We start from the raw sequence: 17,184 nt of genomic DNA on the forward strand, positions 1-17,184 counted from the left end.
GCTGGGTCCTTAAACTGCTTCCTGCTCCATATGAGGGTCGCTTAGCAATTCACTCATCGCTTTCTGGATGTCAGCTTCTGATACAAGAGCATATTTCTCGCCATTGAACTCAAAGGAGAGCGAAAAGGGATGCCCCCACCTATATCGCACTCCCTTGACCTGCAACCACTTCATCAGGGGGCCACAAAGTCTCCGGCGAGCCAGAGTGAACGCTGACAGGTCTTGATATATGGATATCTGGGCGCCTTTCCAGTCAATCGGACCTCCCCTGCAGGCCAGCTCCAGTATTTTAGATTTCTCAACAAAGTAATGAAACTTCACCAAGATAGAGCGAGGGTCACCCCTGCAGCCTCCAGCTCTGTGTGCTCTATCGATGGTAGGGACATCAGTATTTCACCCTCGAATAAAGAGTTTATTATTTCCTTGACCTTTTGCCTAATGTCCGCTTGCGTCTCCCCCTACTGTTCTGGAACCCCAAGGAATCTGAGATTGGAGCGCCGCTCTCGATTTTCTAAATCGTCCAGTTTGAGCATAATCTTTTCCTCCATTCTCTCCAGATCTACAAGACGCAGGTCAAATTGTGTCTCAAAGAGGTCGGCGGCGGATTGGTTTGCCTCTAGAGCCTGAACGCGGTCCTCCACATCGTCCACTTTCTTATCAAGGGAATCCAGCCTCTTGCTTATATCCACGCGAAAGCCACGGATCTCCTCCAGCAAAGCCACCATATTATGACTCATATCTGAAGTTTCCATTGTCTCAGGCTGGTTTGGATCATGCATAGTGTGAGTTTTCTCCTGAAGGGGAGAGCGCCTGAATCTCTGCAACGCCTGCACCCCAAGCATCCAATTCCAGAGCAACCACTAATCTAATAGGCACTAGCCCCTCGGTCTCCCAATGGAAATGACACAGGGTTCAGTCTCTCACCTTCTGTACTCCAGGTGATAAAGCACACCTTGGGCCGTTCGCCCTCCAGAGCCAGACCCTCGGTACCAAGCAAGGTTCCCCTCCGCTCGCAGTAAGCTTGTAAACACCCAGTTACAGCAAATGGAGGAGAGCGGCCAGGGGACCAAGGAGGAGTGCCGGATTCCCCCTCAAACCAGCAGGGTATGAGGAACTGAGCAAACGGAGCACTCACCACCAAGAAGGAAACCGGCTTGGATGAGCTATTCAATCCCCCCAGAAGTGCAGCATTCCAATGAAGGGGGGTGTCGTAGGAGCAAGCACCCATATAGACACCACTCCAAGTAGAACAAGTGTCTCGTGGCACCCCTCGGACGCAAGCGGTATACTTCCAAAAATGATGGAGCCGGACCGCACCACTCAGATCGGGGCCCTCTTAGGTTGTTGGCTGAGCTCCTCTGGGTTTAATATGCCCATACACCACCACGTTACAGCCACTTCATTAAACTGCAGTTACCTTGTTAAACAGGTTGCATTAGGGTGAGCCCAGCTAAATGTAGAGAAACTGCTCAATTGAATGGAAAAATGTATTACTGTACAGTATTCAAAGGGGTCAACAGAGTTGTGGGAGAATGAGAGAGGAATTGTTCAATGATCAGACACTCCTTAGGACACAGGGTGAAGTCGCCGTAAACGCCTTACCACCACAGCCTGCGGGACCGCGCAACTCCGGCAGCCGCCTCCCCCGCCGTACGCTGTCCCCGCAGGCCCTGGGTCCACGAGCACCAACCCGGAGACCCCCGTCCCAGGCCCAGCAGTCCCAAAGCGCAAAAGCGCACAGTCTGCCTCCAGCAGCCCAGGGGTCCCCCCCCCCCAATGATGCCCGACTGCGCACAACGCGGGGGGAGGGTCCTCCAGAGGATTGCAACCGAAAGCGGCCCACCACAGGCCCCCGCTCCTCACAATTCAAGTCCAGACAGCTGGGGGGGAGGGCCGCCACCGAGTTCGAGCCCAGGCATAGGCCAGCTGCAAGCAAGCCCCGCAGGCGGCTCCCCTCAGCGGCCCTCGGACTCACTTCTCCTCAGCAGCTCTAGGATCCTCAACCCCCTGAGACCAGATCTCGCCACACCGCTGCCGAATCCAGGGAACGGGCCAGTGGACCCGCGTCCCAATCACCAAAGTCTACCACCACCGGGTAACAGTACAGGACTTCCGTAGGCCAAGTTCCTCGGGGTGGTTCCCGCGCCTGACCACCTTGCAATCTCAATCCGCCAAATCCGCCTCCTGCAGTTTGGGGGACCTCACGCTACGGCTCATAACTGCGCTGGGTGGAGGTCTCCTATAGCGCAGCAACAGAACACGGCGAACCGCAGGCCTCCGTCCCTCCCCCACCGCACGGCAGGCCAGGCCCGCGCGGTTCTCACAATGGGGACGCTCACCAGGCTCACAGCGTCTCCAAACGCAATGCTGCAATGTTCGTGATTCTGGCACCGATCAACACCGAATTTTCACTCCGCCGACTCCTGACGCCGTCAGACGCCTCTAGGGGGGGTTAGGGCCTGGTTACAATAAGGCTGGGGGGGCTCCTAACTCAAAAATGCAGTGCCCTGGGGAGGAGATCGGCTGAGAAGCGTCAGCACATCTCAGCGCCCCCTGGTGGCTCCCTTGTTACCCTGGTTTGTATCATGATTGTTTATATGCTTCTCCCACTGTTGTACCTTGTTATATTGTAAAGCGCTTTGGATTAAAGCGCTATATAAACCTAATTAACATAACATTATATCCCATGCCCGTCATGTTATGCTTTTTGTTGGCAAAAGTGGCCTTAATGTTGATACAATCGAAGATCATCTAGCTGCTGTCATTGTATTTAAGAGAACGGCATAATTAAGTTATTACTTTGTTGAGGTGACCGTGATGCTCTTCACAAAAGGACTTGTTAATTGGGTTCCACCCAAGCCCTTTTGGTTCCTTCTTGTGACCTGAACTTGGTACTAACATTTCTGGAGGTAGTTCCTGTGGAGCCTTTGCACTCATATTGCCATCCCCTTAGCCAGTGAGCTGCAGACTGTGTAGAGCATGTGTGGTTTTTTCCAGTGAGAGATATTTACTCCCATGGATGTTTTCACAACTGTTTAGTGCCTCTTCCTCCATCAAATAGGGCAGTGGTCTTCAAACTATTTTGGCCTGGGCCCCCCCCCTGAGCAAAATTTGGGCAGGCCGGGCCCCCCCAAAAATGCCAAATGGACAGTATGTACAATCGGCTATGAACTATTTTGCGCTGTCACCACACCCTACTCCCAGTATAGTCCCTGGGCTCCCCCACCTGGTCCCATCACAGTCGCTGGGCTCCCTCATCCCACTCCTACCAGGTCCCTGGTCTCTCTCTACCCCATCACAACCCTGGGCTTCCCCCACCCTGTTCCCAACACAGTCCATGGGCCAGTGGGAGCTGGTGAATTTTTTAAGTGGAGGGGAGTACATTTTTCCCACAAAAATGCCATAGCGACCGAGCGCAGCGAGGGAGCCTGAACCAATCAAGTGGGGATTTTCTAGCATACGTTTAAAATAAAATTGGTAAAAAGCCAAACCGCTTACAATTGGTGCTGGGGGGCGAAGGGGGAAAGCATGGTATTATTTACTGGACATCTATGATAAAGAAAATCAGCTCAACGGACCAAAACAAACACACACACACACACACCTTCACACAGCAATCATTATCATTCATACGAGCACCCATCACCATACACTCACTCATAACACAAGCCTACATGCATCCATACACTAATTAAATAAAAAAATAAATACGTACCTTCTGCAGGGACCTGCGTGTGGGTGCTGAAATGCCCCACTCCAGGTTGCTCTGTCTATATGCGGGAGGAGGTGCAGGAGCTCCCCCTCACTCATACAGGCATGCAGCGCCCCAGCCAGCATTTCCAATGAGCTATGGAAGGCTGGCAAAGCAAAATGCCCCCAGCCTTGCATAGCTCAGTGAGCATGTGCGGCTGCAGTACTGTGCTGTCAAAGGGAAACAGTGTTTCCCTTAGACAGTTCAGCCAGCCCAGGAGCACTCCCTCAGCTGGCAAAAGCAGCTGAGGGAGTACTCAGTGTTTCATTTGGCTGGCTCCTCGGCTCCTCCATAATGGGTGAGTGGGCCACTGGGTTGATAAGCCCATTATGGATGAGCCGCCGGGCTCGGACTGGCCTATTGGGTATTAGGGCAACGTCCGTACCAAAAACTCAAAATGCTAGTGTAGGCCAGTCAAAATGGGTCACTCTTTTTGGCCAATGTGGGCCAGTTTGATGAGTTACTTCACTATGCAGCTAGTAGTTTGACCATTGTTTCTGAATAAATATTCTTTAATATCACCATTTGCTTACATTTGAACAATAAACACCCCATTGGCTACTATTCAAACATTCTGTGCCTAAAGGACACAACTGCGGGACACTTTTTCATTGGTGCCTGACCTGTTTTATGGTTCAGTCTGATCATGTGAGCCTCCCCTGCCCATATCCTGCAAACTAAAAAAAAAGATATATATATATTTTTGTTTTATTATTTTTTTTTTAACACATTGCATGCTGGGCTCTCCCGCCCCCTCCCCACCCCCCTGGGAGGCGGCCGCGCCCCCTCTGGGGGGGGGGGGGCACCCCACAGTTTGAAGACCTCTGAAATAGGGGGAGGCGGGTAAAGTTTTATTAGACTGGTTTGCTATAACCGCACTCGACACATAAGCAGAAAATATTACATTTTCTCCAGCATGGGGTCCGGCATGGATTCACATGCTCATGAATATTCCCCGTCGTCAGGCCGGGAATCCTCGGTATAGAAAAAATCAGTATTGGTTTTGTTTCTGATCTGTCTTTCTTAGTAGTAACCAATCACTGGCTCTGGGTCATACTGCCCCCAGCCAACGACTGCCCTCTCCCTAAGCCCCGCCTCTGGCAGCCATCCTCAGATTTTTACCACACGTTCAAGTGTTGGGAGTCCTCGTGCTGTAGCTCTTGAGCTTTTGCTGCGTTTTCGCGCTTTTTCAGGAGATTTTTCTCATTTTCCGGTTAAATAGAGCCTCAAGCTCCACCGTTTCTATTTCCGATCAACGGGGACCCGTTTCAGAGTTTTCTGCACCGCTCATGGGTGAAGATTTAGTCGAGTTACGCTTTTGGAGGATTACAGAAGTTCCGGGGCCTACCCCGGACATGGCCAAGGAGAAAGGAAGCTCTACGCCCGGGAAGCTGTTCAGGACCTGCCCTGGATGCCAGCTTCAGAATGTGTTCAAGGAGGACGAGCATTCGTTATGCCTCTACTGTCTCCATGAGGACAAGACGCACACAGAGAAGGGCTGTGCTTTTTGTGGGAACATGTCTGAGGGGACCATGAAGGATCGCCACCACCGTCTCGCCAACTGGCTCGAAGGGAAGAGCCCGTCAGGCGAGAAGAAAAAGAAGTGAGAGCGGTCTTCTAAGTCCTGTGAGGGCACCCCAGTGACGGGGCCCAACAAAAGGCCAAGCACCGCGAGTCCGCGGGCACCGGGAGCGCCGAACGGTCGGGCTCCTTGGCTGCTAGGCAGGGCGCATCCTCCCCGGCGCCATCAACCACGAGCCAACGCTCTGGCTCGGGTAAGAGGAAGTCCGAGAACCCGGCAAAGCTTCTGGAGAGGCCCCGGTCGATCTCGAAGATTCCGGCAGAGGGGGAGAGAGGCTCGGACCCTCTCCCCAAGGTGAAGGCCCCAGGCGTACAGAAGGTAATGACCTTAATTCACCCTGCTAAGACCTCGATTGAGGATGTCGCGGTGGCCCTGGCTCAGCCTGTGGAGGCTACGCCAGTGGTGGCGGCCTCAGGATCCAGAGTCTCCCTGCCACCGCAGAGGGAGTCGTCTTTCAGGCCCATTGAGAAAGACCCCCACGAAGTCCTCGTTGGAAAAGGAGGGAGAGGGGCTGGTAGCCATCGTGGATACAGACATGACCTCTGAAGAAGAGCTCATTGAAGTTGTGGAGGAGGCCCAGCCCAGCGGGAGGGATCCCGACGAGGGCGATGACGAGAGCGACGGTGTCGCCGATGAGGTTCCTCAAGAGCCCTCGCGCCTGTCGTTTCCGGTGCCGCAGGACACTTCGGCAGCCATTTTGTCACCGATTCAGTCCTTATGCTCGGAGATAAGGACAAGGTTGCCCCTCCCCCTGACGGAGGTACCTGAGCCAGACCCGACGGGGGAACCGGAGCCGGGACCTTCGGAAAGTACACCGCATAAGTGGACGACGCATCCTCCGCCACCTCTGCGGCCTGCTCTGCCTTCCCCCCGGTCTACTACCCACGGGAATGATACAGGCACGGACACGGCTACAACAGGTACAGATGACGACAGAGGCGACGACTGGACGTGTCCCCCCGTCGCCCCCTGCTTGGGTGTCCCCGCCCGACGAGATTGGATCCTTCCATGCCATGATTTCCAGGGCATCCGAGCTCTTCTAGCTCTGCCCAGAAGAGAAGAAGGAAGGGTTCCTTTATCACCGGCGCGAGGCTAAAAGGAAGACGGTCCTCGCCGTACCACTTCTTGATGACATCTGGGATGAGGGGCTCACCCTCCTCAAGAACCCTGCCACGGCGCCTGCAAAGAGGGACCAGTATGGGAAGTACCGGGTCCCCGACGCTGCCCCCTTCTGCCTTCAGGCGCAACCTACCCCGGATTCTGTCGTCTCGGCGGCGGCAAAGAAGAAAGCTGGGGGGGGGGCATCGGCCTCGACATCAACTTCCCCGCCGGACGGCGAGGGCAGGAAGCTGGACACGATGGGACGACGGGTCATCTCATCCGCAGCGACGACTATCAAGACGGCCAACGCCCTGGCTATCGTAGCCCGCTACGACAGGGAGTTGTGGTTCAAAATCGCCCCTATGTTGGACTTCCTTCCGGACGCCAAAAGGGCTGAGGCCCTTGAAATCTTACAGGAAGGTGAGATTGCTTTGGACCACGCCATCACGGTGGCAACGGACATCGCCGACACCGGTTTACATCAGTTGGGCAACGGCGTTTGCCTGAGACGACGAGGATGGCTCAAGGTGACGGATTTCCGCCAGGACGTACAAACCAAGCTTTTGGACATGCCCTTAGACGGGAACAACCTGTTTGGGAAGGCGGTTGAGTCCCTTCAGGCCATCAAGACAGACACGGAGACTGCCCGGGCACTGGGAGTGCTCCAACAACGACGGCCGTCCTTTCGAACTCCGGAGGCAGACAAGGTGCCTCCAAGGGATCCGGTAGTGGCTCCTCGACGTACCGCCAAGCGGCAAGATCTTCGTCTCAGGAAGCCTACAGGGGTCGCGGCAAGTCGGGTGGTGCCCGTCGTCGACAGGGCGGTCAAGGAGGCAAGGCGGCCTCCAAACAAAATTGAACCGACCGTGGGGTCCGGCCCCCGCCGAAGCACCCCGGTGGGAGGCCAGCTGATGAGGTTTGTCAGCGTGTGGAGTCCATCTCCACCAACAGTTGGGTGCTAGATGCCCTGGCCCAAGGGCACGCCCTCGCATTCCACCCGTGGCCAGGAAGGAAAATCACGTCCCTCAACTACTGTTGGAAGTAAGGGTGATGCTCAAGAAAGGTGCCATTGAGCTCGTCCCAAAGAGGCTTCGGGGCTCCGGAGTTTACTCAAGGTACTTCCATGTAAAAAAGAAGACCGGAGGATTGCGTCCCATCCTGGACCTGCGACGACTGAACAAGTACATCAAGGCACAGAAGTTCTGGATGGTCACCCTCCAGCACGTGCTGGGACAGCTGGAGGAGGGCGATTTCCTGTCGTTGGACTTGGAGGATGCGTACTTCCACATCCCCATTCTAAAAAGACACCGAAAGTTCCTCAGGTTCGTGGTCCAAGGGCGGCACTACCAGTTCCAGACCCTCCCGTTCGGATTGAAGTCGGCACCCAGGGTGTTCACCAAGTGCCTCGCACCGGTGGTGGCGCGGCTGCGCCTGCAGGGGACCCACGTCTACCCCTACCTGGACGACTGGCTCATCCGGGCAAGGACAAGGGAGCTCGCCGTGGAGCACACTGCAAAGACCGTCCAGCTGCTCACGAACCTGGGGTTCTCCATCAACTTTCCAAAATCCCACCTGGTCCCGTCGCAAGTCGCCCTGTTTCTGGGAGCCAAGCTCGACACAGTGGCGCGGCTGGCCTCTCCGTCGGAGGAAAGGACCAGGACCATCCTGGGCAAGGTGCAGTGTCTGCTGGCCACGGACATGGCCAGGGTAAGATCTATCAAGTCCCTCCTCTGGATGATGTCGTCCTGCATTTATCTGGTGCGCCTTTGCAGGCTTCGGATGTGCCCCTTACAAGAGTTCCTCGACGCCCGCTGGGTCCAGTCGACGGGCAGCTTCGAGGACAGGATCCCACTCAACGAGACGTTCCGTCAGGTGATCCGGTGGTGGGGTACCCGCTCTCATCTGTCGGCGGTTACGGACTTTCAGACCCCAGCTCACCAGTTGACGGTGACGACGGATGCCTCCTTGGAAGGTTGGGGAGCGCACTCAGGAGATCTTCACGCGAGAGGCCTTTGACTCCCGGAGGAGAAGTCACTCCACATCAACATCTTGGAGCTCCGCGCAGTGTTCTGGGCCCTCAGGTCTTTTCTTCCGTCCCTCAAGGGCAAGGTGGTGAGGATCTTCACCGACATCACCACCACGATGTTCTACATCCGGAAGCAGGGCGGAACCAGATCCCCTGCCCTATCCAAGGAAGCCCAGGATCTGTGGCATTGGGCCGTCGCCCAAGGGATGTTTCTGGTGCCTTTTCATCTGGCAGAAATAAAAAACACCATTGCCGACTCACACAGCAGAGAGTGCGCTTGTGCCATGAGTGGGAACTACGCCAGGATCAAGTGGATCAACTCTTCCGACGATGGGGCGAACCCCAGATCGATCTCTTCGCGACGGTGACGAACTCCAAGTGCCGGAGGTTCGCCAGCAGGTTCCCCCAGCCAAGGAGCATGGGTGATGCTTTCTCGTTCCCCTAGGACGGCCTATTTCTTTATGCGTTCCCTCCGCTGCCGTTGCTGCTCCGGCTCATCAACCAGCTCAAGAGGTCCCGGTGCAGGATGATCCTCGTCGCACCGGCGTGGCCGAGACCGATCTGCTTCCCGGACCTTCTGGGCTTGTCAGCATCCACACCAGTCAACGTGCCGACGGACGCGGATCTTCTCTCCGGAGAAGGAGGTGCCATTCTTCACCACAACCCAGAGTCGCTGAACTTGCAGGCCTGGCTCCTGCAGCACTAGAGTTTGGAGGCTACGACATCCCAGCCGACTGCAGAGAGCTTCTTGCAAAGGCCAGGGTGTCCTCAACTCTCAAGTGCTATGGACATAAATAGAAGAGGTTCTCTGTCTGGTGCCGTGCACAGAAGATTAACACTGCGGATTACGGCCCCTCAAGTATTGCCATACCTACTGTCATTGGCCAAGGCTGGACTAGCTCACGCTTCCATTAAGATACATCTGGCCGCCATCTCACGATACACCAGAACTACGGGACGGACGTCTTTGTGGTCTCATCGGCTGGTGAAGGAATTTATGAAAGGATTGTTCTGATCATTCCCACTGGTGAAGGCCCCTGCTCCGGCGTGGGAGCTCAACGTGGTGCTGACCAGGCTACTGGGGGCCCCATTTGAGCCTATGCATTTGGCACCGTTGAAGTTTCTGTCGTGGAAGACAGCATTTCTCGTGGTCATCACCTCCACACGACGAGTGGGAGAGATCAGGCCCTATCTTGCAAGCCACCATACTTGAAGTTTCACGACACGAGGGTGGTGCTGAGGACGCGCCCCTCCTTCATGCCCAAGGTGCCGTCGGACTTCCACCTCAACGAACCCTTGGTGTTGCCAGTTTTCTTCCCTTCGCCTTCGTCGCTGGCGAGAGGACTCTGCACTCGCTGGACGTAGCTAGAGTGCTGAAGTTCTACGTGGACCGCACAAAGAGTTTTCGGAAGACATCTCAGCTGTTTGTAAACTTTGGACCTGTGAATCAAGGGAAGGCTCTCTCGAAGGCTTCCATTTCTAGATGGCTCTCCGGCTACATCATGCACTGTCACCGGTTGGCAAACCAACCTCTGCCCGGCCGTCCGAGAGCCCACTTGACCAGAGCGATCGCTACTACCACGGCGTTCCTATCCGGTGTGCTCCTGCTCGACATCTGCAGGGCTGCAACGTGGAGGTCGACACACACCTTCACGAGATTCTACTGCGTCGATCGGAACTCCAGGGAGGAGTCCGGGGTCGGCCAAGCAGTGCTGCGCTTAAGGTGAGCCTGGTGAGGAGTTGAGATGCTTAATGTTGAGTGTTTTGGTATTGCTTAATGTTGAGCCTGTTGCCACCTCCCGTGGTTGTGCATGTGTATACTGCTATGTATTCTTATATTCATGAGCATGTGAATCCATGCCAGACCCCATGCTGGAGAAGGAACAAGTGACTTACCTGTAACTGTTGTTCTCCAGCATGGGTCTGGCATGGATTCACATGCGAACCCTCCCGCCTACCCCTCTGCGGCTCTTCACTTGGTCATACTGCCACTTTACGTGCTACCAAATCTGAGGATGGCTGCCGGAGGCGGGGCTTAGGGAGAGGGCAGTCATTGGCTGGGGGCAGTATGACCCAGAGACCAGTGATTGGTTACTACTAAGAAAGACATATATACCGAGGATTCCCGGCCTGACGACGGGGAATATTCATGAGCATGTGAATCCATGCCAGACCCATGCTGGAGAACAACAGTTACAGGTAAGTAACTTGTTTCTTAGTGCAGCTAGGAAGGAGATGACATGAGAAGGGACAGCTTTTTGGTGTTTGGTTATTTTCCCACCCACTGGCTGCCCATTGCCATGCCATGCTAATCTCTGTGGCCAATCACACACATTATCTGCTCTACCCGCCACAACTCATTTTGGGATCTCTTTGAACTAGCTCTATCAATCAGTAACATCTAACCTTTACTTGCTAGTGTTATTTCTAAGCAGTTTTCGTTGAGTTAAGGACCCTTTTACAAACCAGTCTCATTTCACTCGCTTCCTCTCTGTCCCTCTTTCTCTTACTATTTAGCTCTTTACCTCTCGATTTCTCTTTCTCTCTCGTTCTTTTACTCGGTCTCCTCTCTCACACATATATATATACTTTATATCTCGTGTGCAATACGCAAGCATCTGTGACCTTGTAAATGGCAGGAAAGGGCAGTCTGGAAATGCCACTCAATTACCATAAGCTGCTTGCTAAGTGTTACAGGAGGCAAGAACCTTTTTATTCATAGAAGGGGCTATTTGAAATGTGAAGGCCTCAGTCACCCATTTCTCCGTCCTTTAGTTTTCTTGTCGGCAATCCGAAGCACCATAAACCTCACTCTGACATACTCTGGTGGTGTGCTCGGTGGCCTATTGGTCATTTTGCCCATCTAGTGCATGGTCTGTCTTGGGCAAGGCAAAAGGGTGTTTGTCAGGTGTTTGTCAAGTGGGCGTGGCAGAAGCCAGAATCCCTGCAAGTTACTCTGAGGAATCTACCAGGTGTCTCCCACAAGCCTCAAAACTATTCTCATCTCCGATACGTCAAAATCTCATTCGCCTGGTTTCGATGCAACAGCACTTCGATATCAGTGATAATGCAATCCTGCAAGGGGTTCTTCATGATGAAACGAGGAGCAGAAAATCTAGGTGGCATTTGAAGTTCTCGAGTGCAGCACCTTGTCCTAAAGGGCAGTGCAGCGGCTTTGGGAAGATGAGCTGCATGCTGGCAATGACAGGTGGAGGGACAGGGGGGATTAGGATAGGCATTCCAGTAACACTATAATATAGAGTTTGCAGTCTCTCAGGCGGCCTTGTTAGTAGGAGTCTCTGAATGATGTCCCTGCGAGTCTTTGTTCCAATGAAACCAGGGCTAAAACAGCCATGCTTTATTTATCTGGATATTAAGAGATGTCTTTCCCAGGACAGTGAGGCTGTCTGGTATTGGCATATGCACAAGGTGTCCCTTGTTCTCCTCGGGGGAGGGGGAGTGGGGGATCTCCTGCAGCCAACTATGTACAGCCTTACTCATTAACTGCTGTTTACACCACAAGCGAGTGGAAGGAGCAAAAAGGCTGCTTTCAATAGAAAGTAGGAGGGCTGATTGAATTGCGCTCTTGGATTTACAACTTTTACAGAAGTCACTAGGCTGTCTGAGGAAGAATGACAGACTTGTATTTGCATAGCTTGGCGCTAGGTCCAGAGGCCATGAAAAAGACGCATATTTTTGTCATGAGGGCTCACTTTGGTTACCTGGTCATTTTCTACCTTCCTTGTGCTGCTTGGGGTCTTCATTTAGTCGGATAGCTTTGCTGCATAAAGCTTGAGGATGTAAGTTACAGGTTATGCAATTTGAGGAGATAGTTATGTTGCCTAAGGTCTGACCATGTATGTTGTAGGACATGCGATTTAGGGGGTATCGCTGATGCCTAAAGCTTGAGCATTTTTGATATGTGCGATTTAAGGGGTGTCCCTGCCTGCTGTCTACAACCGGACCATGTTGGGTCAGGAGATGTTATTTGGGCCATTGCTTAGCTGTCTAAAGCTTGAGCATGTAAGTTAGAGTACATGCCATTTCGGGGAGATAGTTCCGTTATCTAAGGGCTGACCATGTGTAATGGAAGACATACGATTTAGAAGGGTATCCCCGCTGTTTCCAACCTTACCTCGTATGATGCAAGGCTATGATTTAGGAGGAGAGCTACCCATTAGTAATTTGTTGCATTACCACCGCCTCCCTCTTCCCCGTATCCCTTTAGTAATCCATTGCACTACCCTTCCTCCATCTTCCTTGTGCCAGTACCATATTAACCCTGCCTCACTCTTGTAATGCAAGTAGACTAGTATAGCAACCGTCTGCAAATATTGATGGCCTTTCTGCGCTTAGCTCTAAAAAATTGAAGGTGGGGGCAGTCATTGGTGGGATATGATATGTCATTTATAACGCGCCTGTACATCAAGTGTTTCTAGGCACGACAAGACAAGGGAGGGAAGACGGGGAGGACAAAACAATCTTACTAGGCCTTGTGTCATTCAGATCGTGCAAGTGCAATAACGCGAAGTGCAGGGGCGGGGGGAGAGAAGTGACAGGGAAGGGGGAAGTGCAGCTCTGGTTAAGTGCGAGGAGGCAGGGGACCGTAGGGTTACACTTACAGCCCCTAAGTCCACTGTAGGACAGGAGGCAGTGCAGTGCGACTGGTTGTAGAGGAGACCGTTGCCCAATGAGACTCTGTGGGTAACCAGGCAATCATTCTGTGCAGCAGACTGGTAGTTCACCAGCGGATAGAGGAAAGCAGAGGCGAACAGGAAGGTCTTAAGCTGCTTCCGGAACTTCAGGTGGTCCAGCTCAGATTTGAGAGGGAGGCCATTCCAGAGTAGATAGATCTATCCACCACTTTCTGCCAGGAGAAGTGTCTGACCCTCAGAGGTTTAGAGGGGACTGAGCGAAGGGCTTGAGAAGAAAGGTGTTTGGGAAGAGGGAGTTGGATGTAGTGCGGGCCCCAGGACGATGCAGAGGGTCTTGAACTTGATCCTTGCAGCCCCCGGGAGCGAGTGGAGGGATTTCAGGACTGGAAAGATGCGGTCCGTGGACTTGAGGCCAAGGACAAGCCTTGCAGTCCTGTTCTGGAATAGTTGTGGAGAGTAGAGGAAGGCAGATTGAGAAAGAGGCTGTTGCAGTAGTCCAGCCTAGAGAGAACCATGGCTCTGGAGACATTGAGCTTTTGGGGCAAAGTGAACAAACGAATACAGCCACTGAGGAGGTGCAGCTGGTAGTGGGCCTTCTTGGCAATGTCTGTGATGTGAGGAGAGTGTGGAGTCGAAGATGACACCAAAGGTTTTTTGCCTCACAGGAAGGCAAAGGTAGAGGTCACAAGAGAGGAGGCGGAGGGGAGCCTGAAGGAGAGCAGAGTGTCATCTGCATAACACTGACAGTTAGAGAAGGTAGAGGTAAGGTGGGCCAAAGGGGCCAAGTAGACGGTTTATGGTCTTTCCATCTAAAACTTTCCAATGAAGGTTTTTGCATCGAAAACCTAACCATCGAAAATATTTGCATCAAATGCATTTTTGTGTATTTTGGAGGGGTCCTCCCCCAAACACCCGTTTTCTACCCTTAAGAACCCACCCCAATGAAAATTAACCCTTACTTATCACATATATGCATTCAATGCATATATTTTTGTTGGAAAAGATTTTGTTGGCAACCTTTTCGATGGAAACACTAGATACCCAAGTAGACACTGAAGAGCCAGGGTGAGAGGTTAGAGCCCTGGTGAACACCACATGTGGAGAAAGAGGTGGTGAAGAGAAAGGACCGAAGTAGGACCTGGCAGGGTCAGTCTAGGAGGAAGTAGGTCAACCACTCCAGGGCCTGATCATTTATGCACAGGTTCTCACGGAGTCGATTGATCAGGATGGCGTGATTGACTGTGTCGAAAGCAGAGGAAAGGTCAAGTAGTATGAGGACAGACGGAAGGCTTGAATTGAGATTAGGGAGCACATCTTCACGAGTGTTCAGGAGAGCAGTTTCCATGCCTCTGGCTGCTTTGAAGCGAGACTGATGGTCATGGAGACAACCAACAGATTAATTGTGGAGAGTAAGCTGGGAGATGTTCAGCTTTTCCAGGAGTTTGCCCAGGAAAGGAGTGATAGTGATAGGGCGATAGTTTGCTGGACAGGTAGGCTCGGCAGAAGGCTATTTAAGGAGGGGGTGCACAAGGGAGTGCTTGAGTGAAGGGAAAGTTCCAGTGGCAAAAGAGTGATTGCATAAATCGGCCAAGGCTGGAATGATGGTGTCAATGTGGTCCTTTATGGTTCTGGAGGAGCAGGGGAGCACCTGTTTGCATGACACGCTCATAGATCGGACTAGTCTAGTGGGAAAGGCTGATGCAAATCCTATGGTGTTAATGGATTCAGGTCAGTAGTACAGTTCCTGTGTGCCAATCTGCTTTCTATGGGTTTGGTGGAGAAATTTGGGAGTATGTAATCCATATGCAAGAACTCAAGATCTAATAACTACAGCGCTTTAGGTATGTCTAGCCACTGATGTGGAAGAGTAGGATAGGACTAAAGAGGAGAGCTTAGTCGTGGTTCGGTTAGTGTTGATGTGCTAATGTTCTAGGCCTTTGGCGGCTGTTGAGAGAAGGAGGGGTGTAGTGTAAGGTGTTGGGAGTAAACATTAAGATGCAAAACAACCTGTAATCCTGCACTCCCACCACTGGCCTTTTGCAGACTCTCATTTCAGAAGCTCACATTGCCGCGGTCAGTCCCGCTCTCTATCCAATAGATACTTTGCATCCCATTTGCAACAAAAAAGCATCTGCAAGCTGGCAGAGGGGAAGAGGCAATCTGGACACTCCACTAAATTATCATAAGCTGTTTCGGCAGGCAAGAACATAAGAATGAATCGATAAATCGGTCTCTTTTTTAGATACATTTGCTGGACCCAGGCGGGACATCGTTATCATTAAATCAATAAGAAATCATGCATTGAATAGTGCTCTTCATAAAATGTATGGTTTGGCCCATGAGGTGCAAACTTGTGGGTATTGGGGCACATTTTACATGAGCTGAGGCTAAAGCACCAGCACTACAACATTGTTTGCTAAACAGTAACCTCATCGTCATTTCATACCTTCACCAAGCATTATTGCCTTGTCTCCCTAACAGGGAAGGATACTTGCTATGGATATTATTTCTCTATCAGTTCCTTCTACATGCCCATTTGTTCTCTCAATCTTTTCCACTATTCTTATTGGTTACTACTTTGCAGCTCTTAAAGAAGATGAGGAATCTGTGCAGAGGAGGTTGAACATTGTCAGAAGTTTCTTACTTTTCTTACTGGTGAATTCAGTATTGCTTCACTAGATTCCTTATCGACCATCACTCAGTTCCCTCAAATTGGAGATCGTAACATTGTGGCAGTTCTTTAGCCTTGGAATGGGGAGAAGTTGGAACTACAATCCAAGTGTTTGTCTGCTTAAGTATTCTGGTCACTTCTTTCTGGCACCAGTGAAATCATAACTGTACTCCAGCCTGTGGCTGTAAAGGGTTTCCAAATCCAGTTTGTACCTGTAGCTATTTCAGAAAGCAAGTCTGTGGGATGAATACCATATCGGAAAGAAATTTACAAAAATGTATATAACATGTTTTATATTGCTCTAGCTTAACGTTAGAATGCAGAAGTGCTATGTGCTCCAATGTTTCTACTTTTATCTGTCTTGTCAGGTGCCTGTGGTTCATGCTTGAGGTATTAATGACCAAGAACGAGAATAACAGCCATGCTTTCATGAAAAAGATATCGGAGAGCATTAAACTAACTAGGGATGCCCAGTCCCCGGATGATCCCAAGGCAAACGAAGTAAGTCTTGTTTTGGTAATCAACTTCAGTTTTTTGAGGAGTGACTTATGTCTTAAATACCTTTTTCCATGTTCTAGCTTTTCTGGTAATGTTACCTTGTAGTATGAAAGGCACAACGACTAAAATGTTCATTTTGCCTGAGTGACTGTAGACTACATTGTATGCTTAGTTTGTGTTATCCATCCCACTATTACCCAGAATAAACTGTAGGTTTTCTGTTCTGGGCCTCACTGTGTGCTTTTGCTGGACTTTGTTTATGGTGACAGTAAGCGCATGTAGTAGACAACTGGAATGCTGAACAATCGGAAAACATTTGTAGAAAAGGCTGTTGAACAGTAATATCTAAAATGCTTAAAATTATTAACATGCACATTATCCAATTTGTTTTCCTAATCTACGATTAATAGATGCTTTATTCATCAAGCTGCTTCAAATGTCAAACCTATTAGTAATGTGGCAGCTTTGTGACCAAAAATGTGCATGCTTTTTTGGTCAGTTTAAACTTCAGATTGTGCTAGTATTATGTATGCTGCCGTTGGGTTCTGTCCAAGTAGATGTACAGGTGCACACACTTTCTATCTCACCGTTTTGGCATCTGCCTGACTAAACTGCAAATGTCCACTGTGATTTGGCCAAACAAGGGAGGATTTTACAGAACATTTTACAGTATTTAAACAATTGATTTTTTTCCAGGTTCGTCGAGTACAGTGAAGGTCAGATTTGAATTCCTTCAAGAGCATGCATTTTTGCTGCATGAGTTTAATTCACCCCGTCAGCCCTGTGCTGTCACCATCACTTAACAGTCAAATGCACATATGATGGTCCGCTGTTTTCCCTGGAACCCAGATAGGTTTAAATAAGCGACTGATATTTGCATGACAGGATCTCCCCAGGCTT

The 17,184-nt window shown here is 51.3% G+C and overlaps 1 protein-coding gene across 2 annotated transcripts in view; it reads left to right on the forward strand.

Annotated features, from left to right (window-relative positions):
* PDS5A (PDS5 cohesin associated factor A) overlaps positions 1 to 17,184 on the forward strand; it is a 1,291,333-nt gene that overhangs the window by 1,049,286 nt on the left and 224,863 nt on the right. For both annotated transcript variants that reach the window (XM_069631774.1, XM_069631773.1), the window contains exon 27: positions 16,155 to 16,287. In XM_069631774.1, coding sequence (XP_069487875.1) covers positions 16,155 to 16,287 — 133 coding nt within the window. The remainder of the gene's footprint in view (positions 1 to 16,154; positions 16,288 to 17,184) is intronic.

This window comes from Ambystoma mexicanum, chromosome 6q (assembly GCF_040938575.1).
Source record: "Ambystoma mexicanum isolate Mex_15411 chromosome 6q, UKY_AmexF1_1, whole genome shotgun sequence".
Classification (NCBI taxonomy): Eukaryota; Metazoa; Chordata; class Amphibia; order Caudata; family Ambystomatidae; genus Ambystoma; species Ambystoma mexicanum.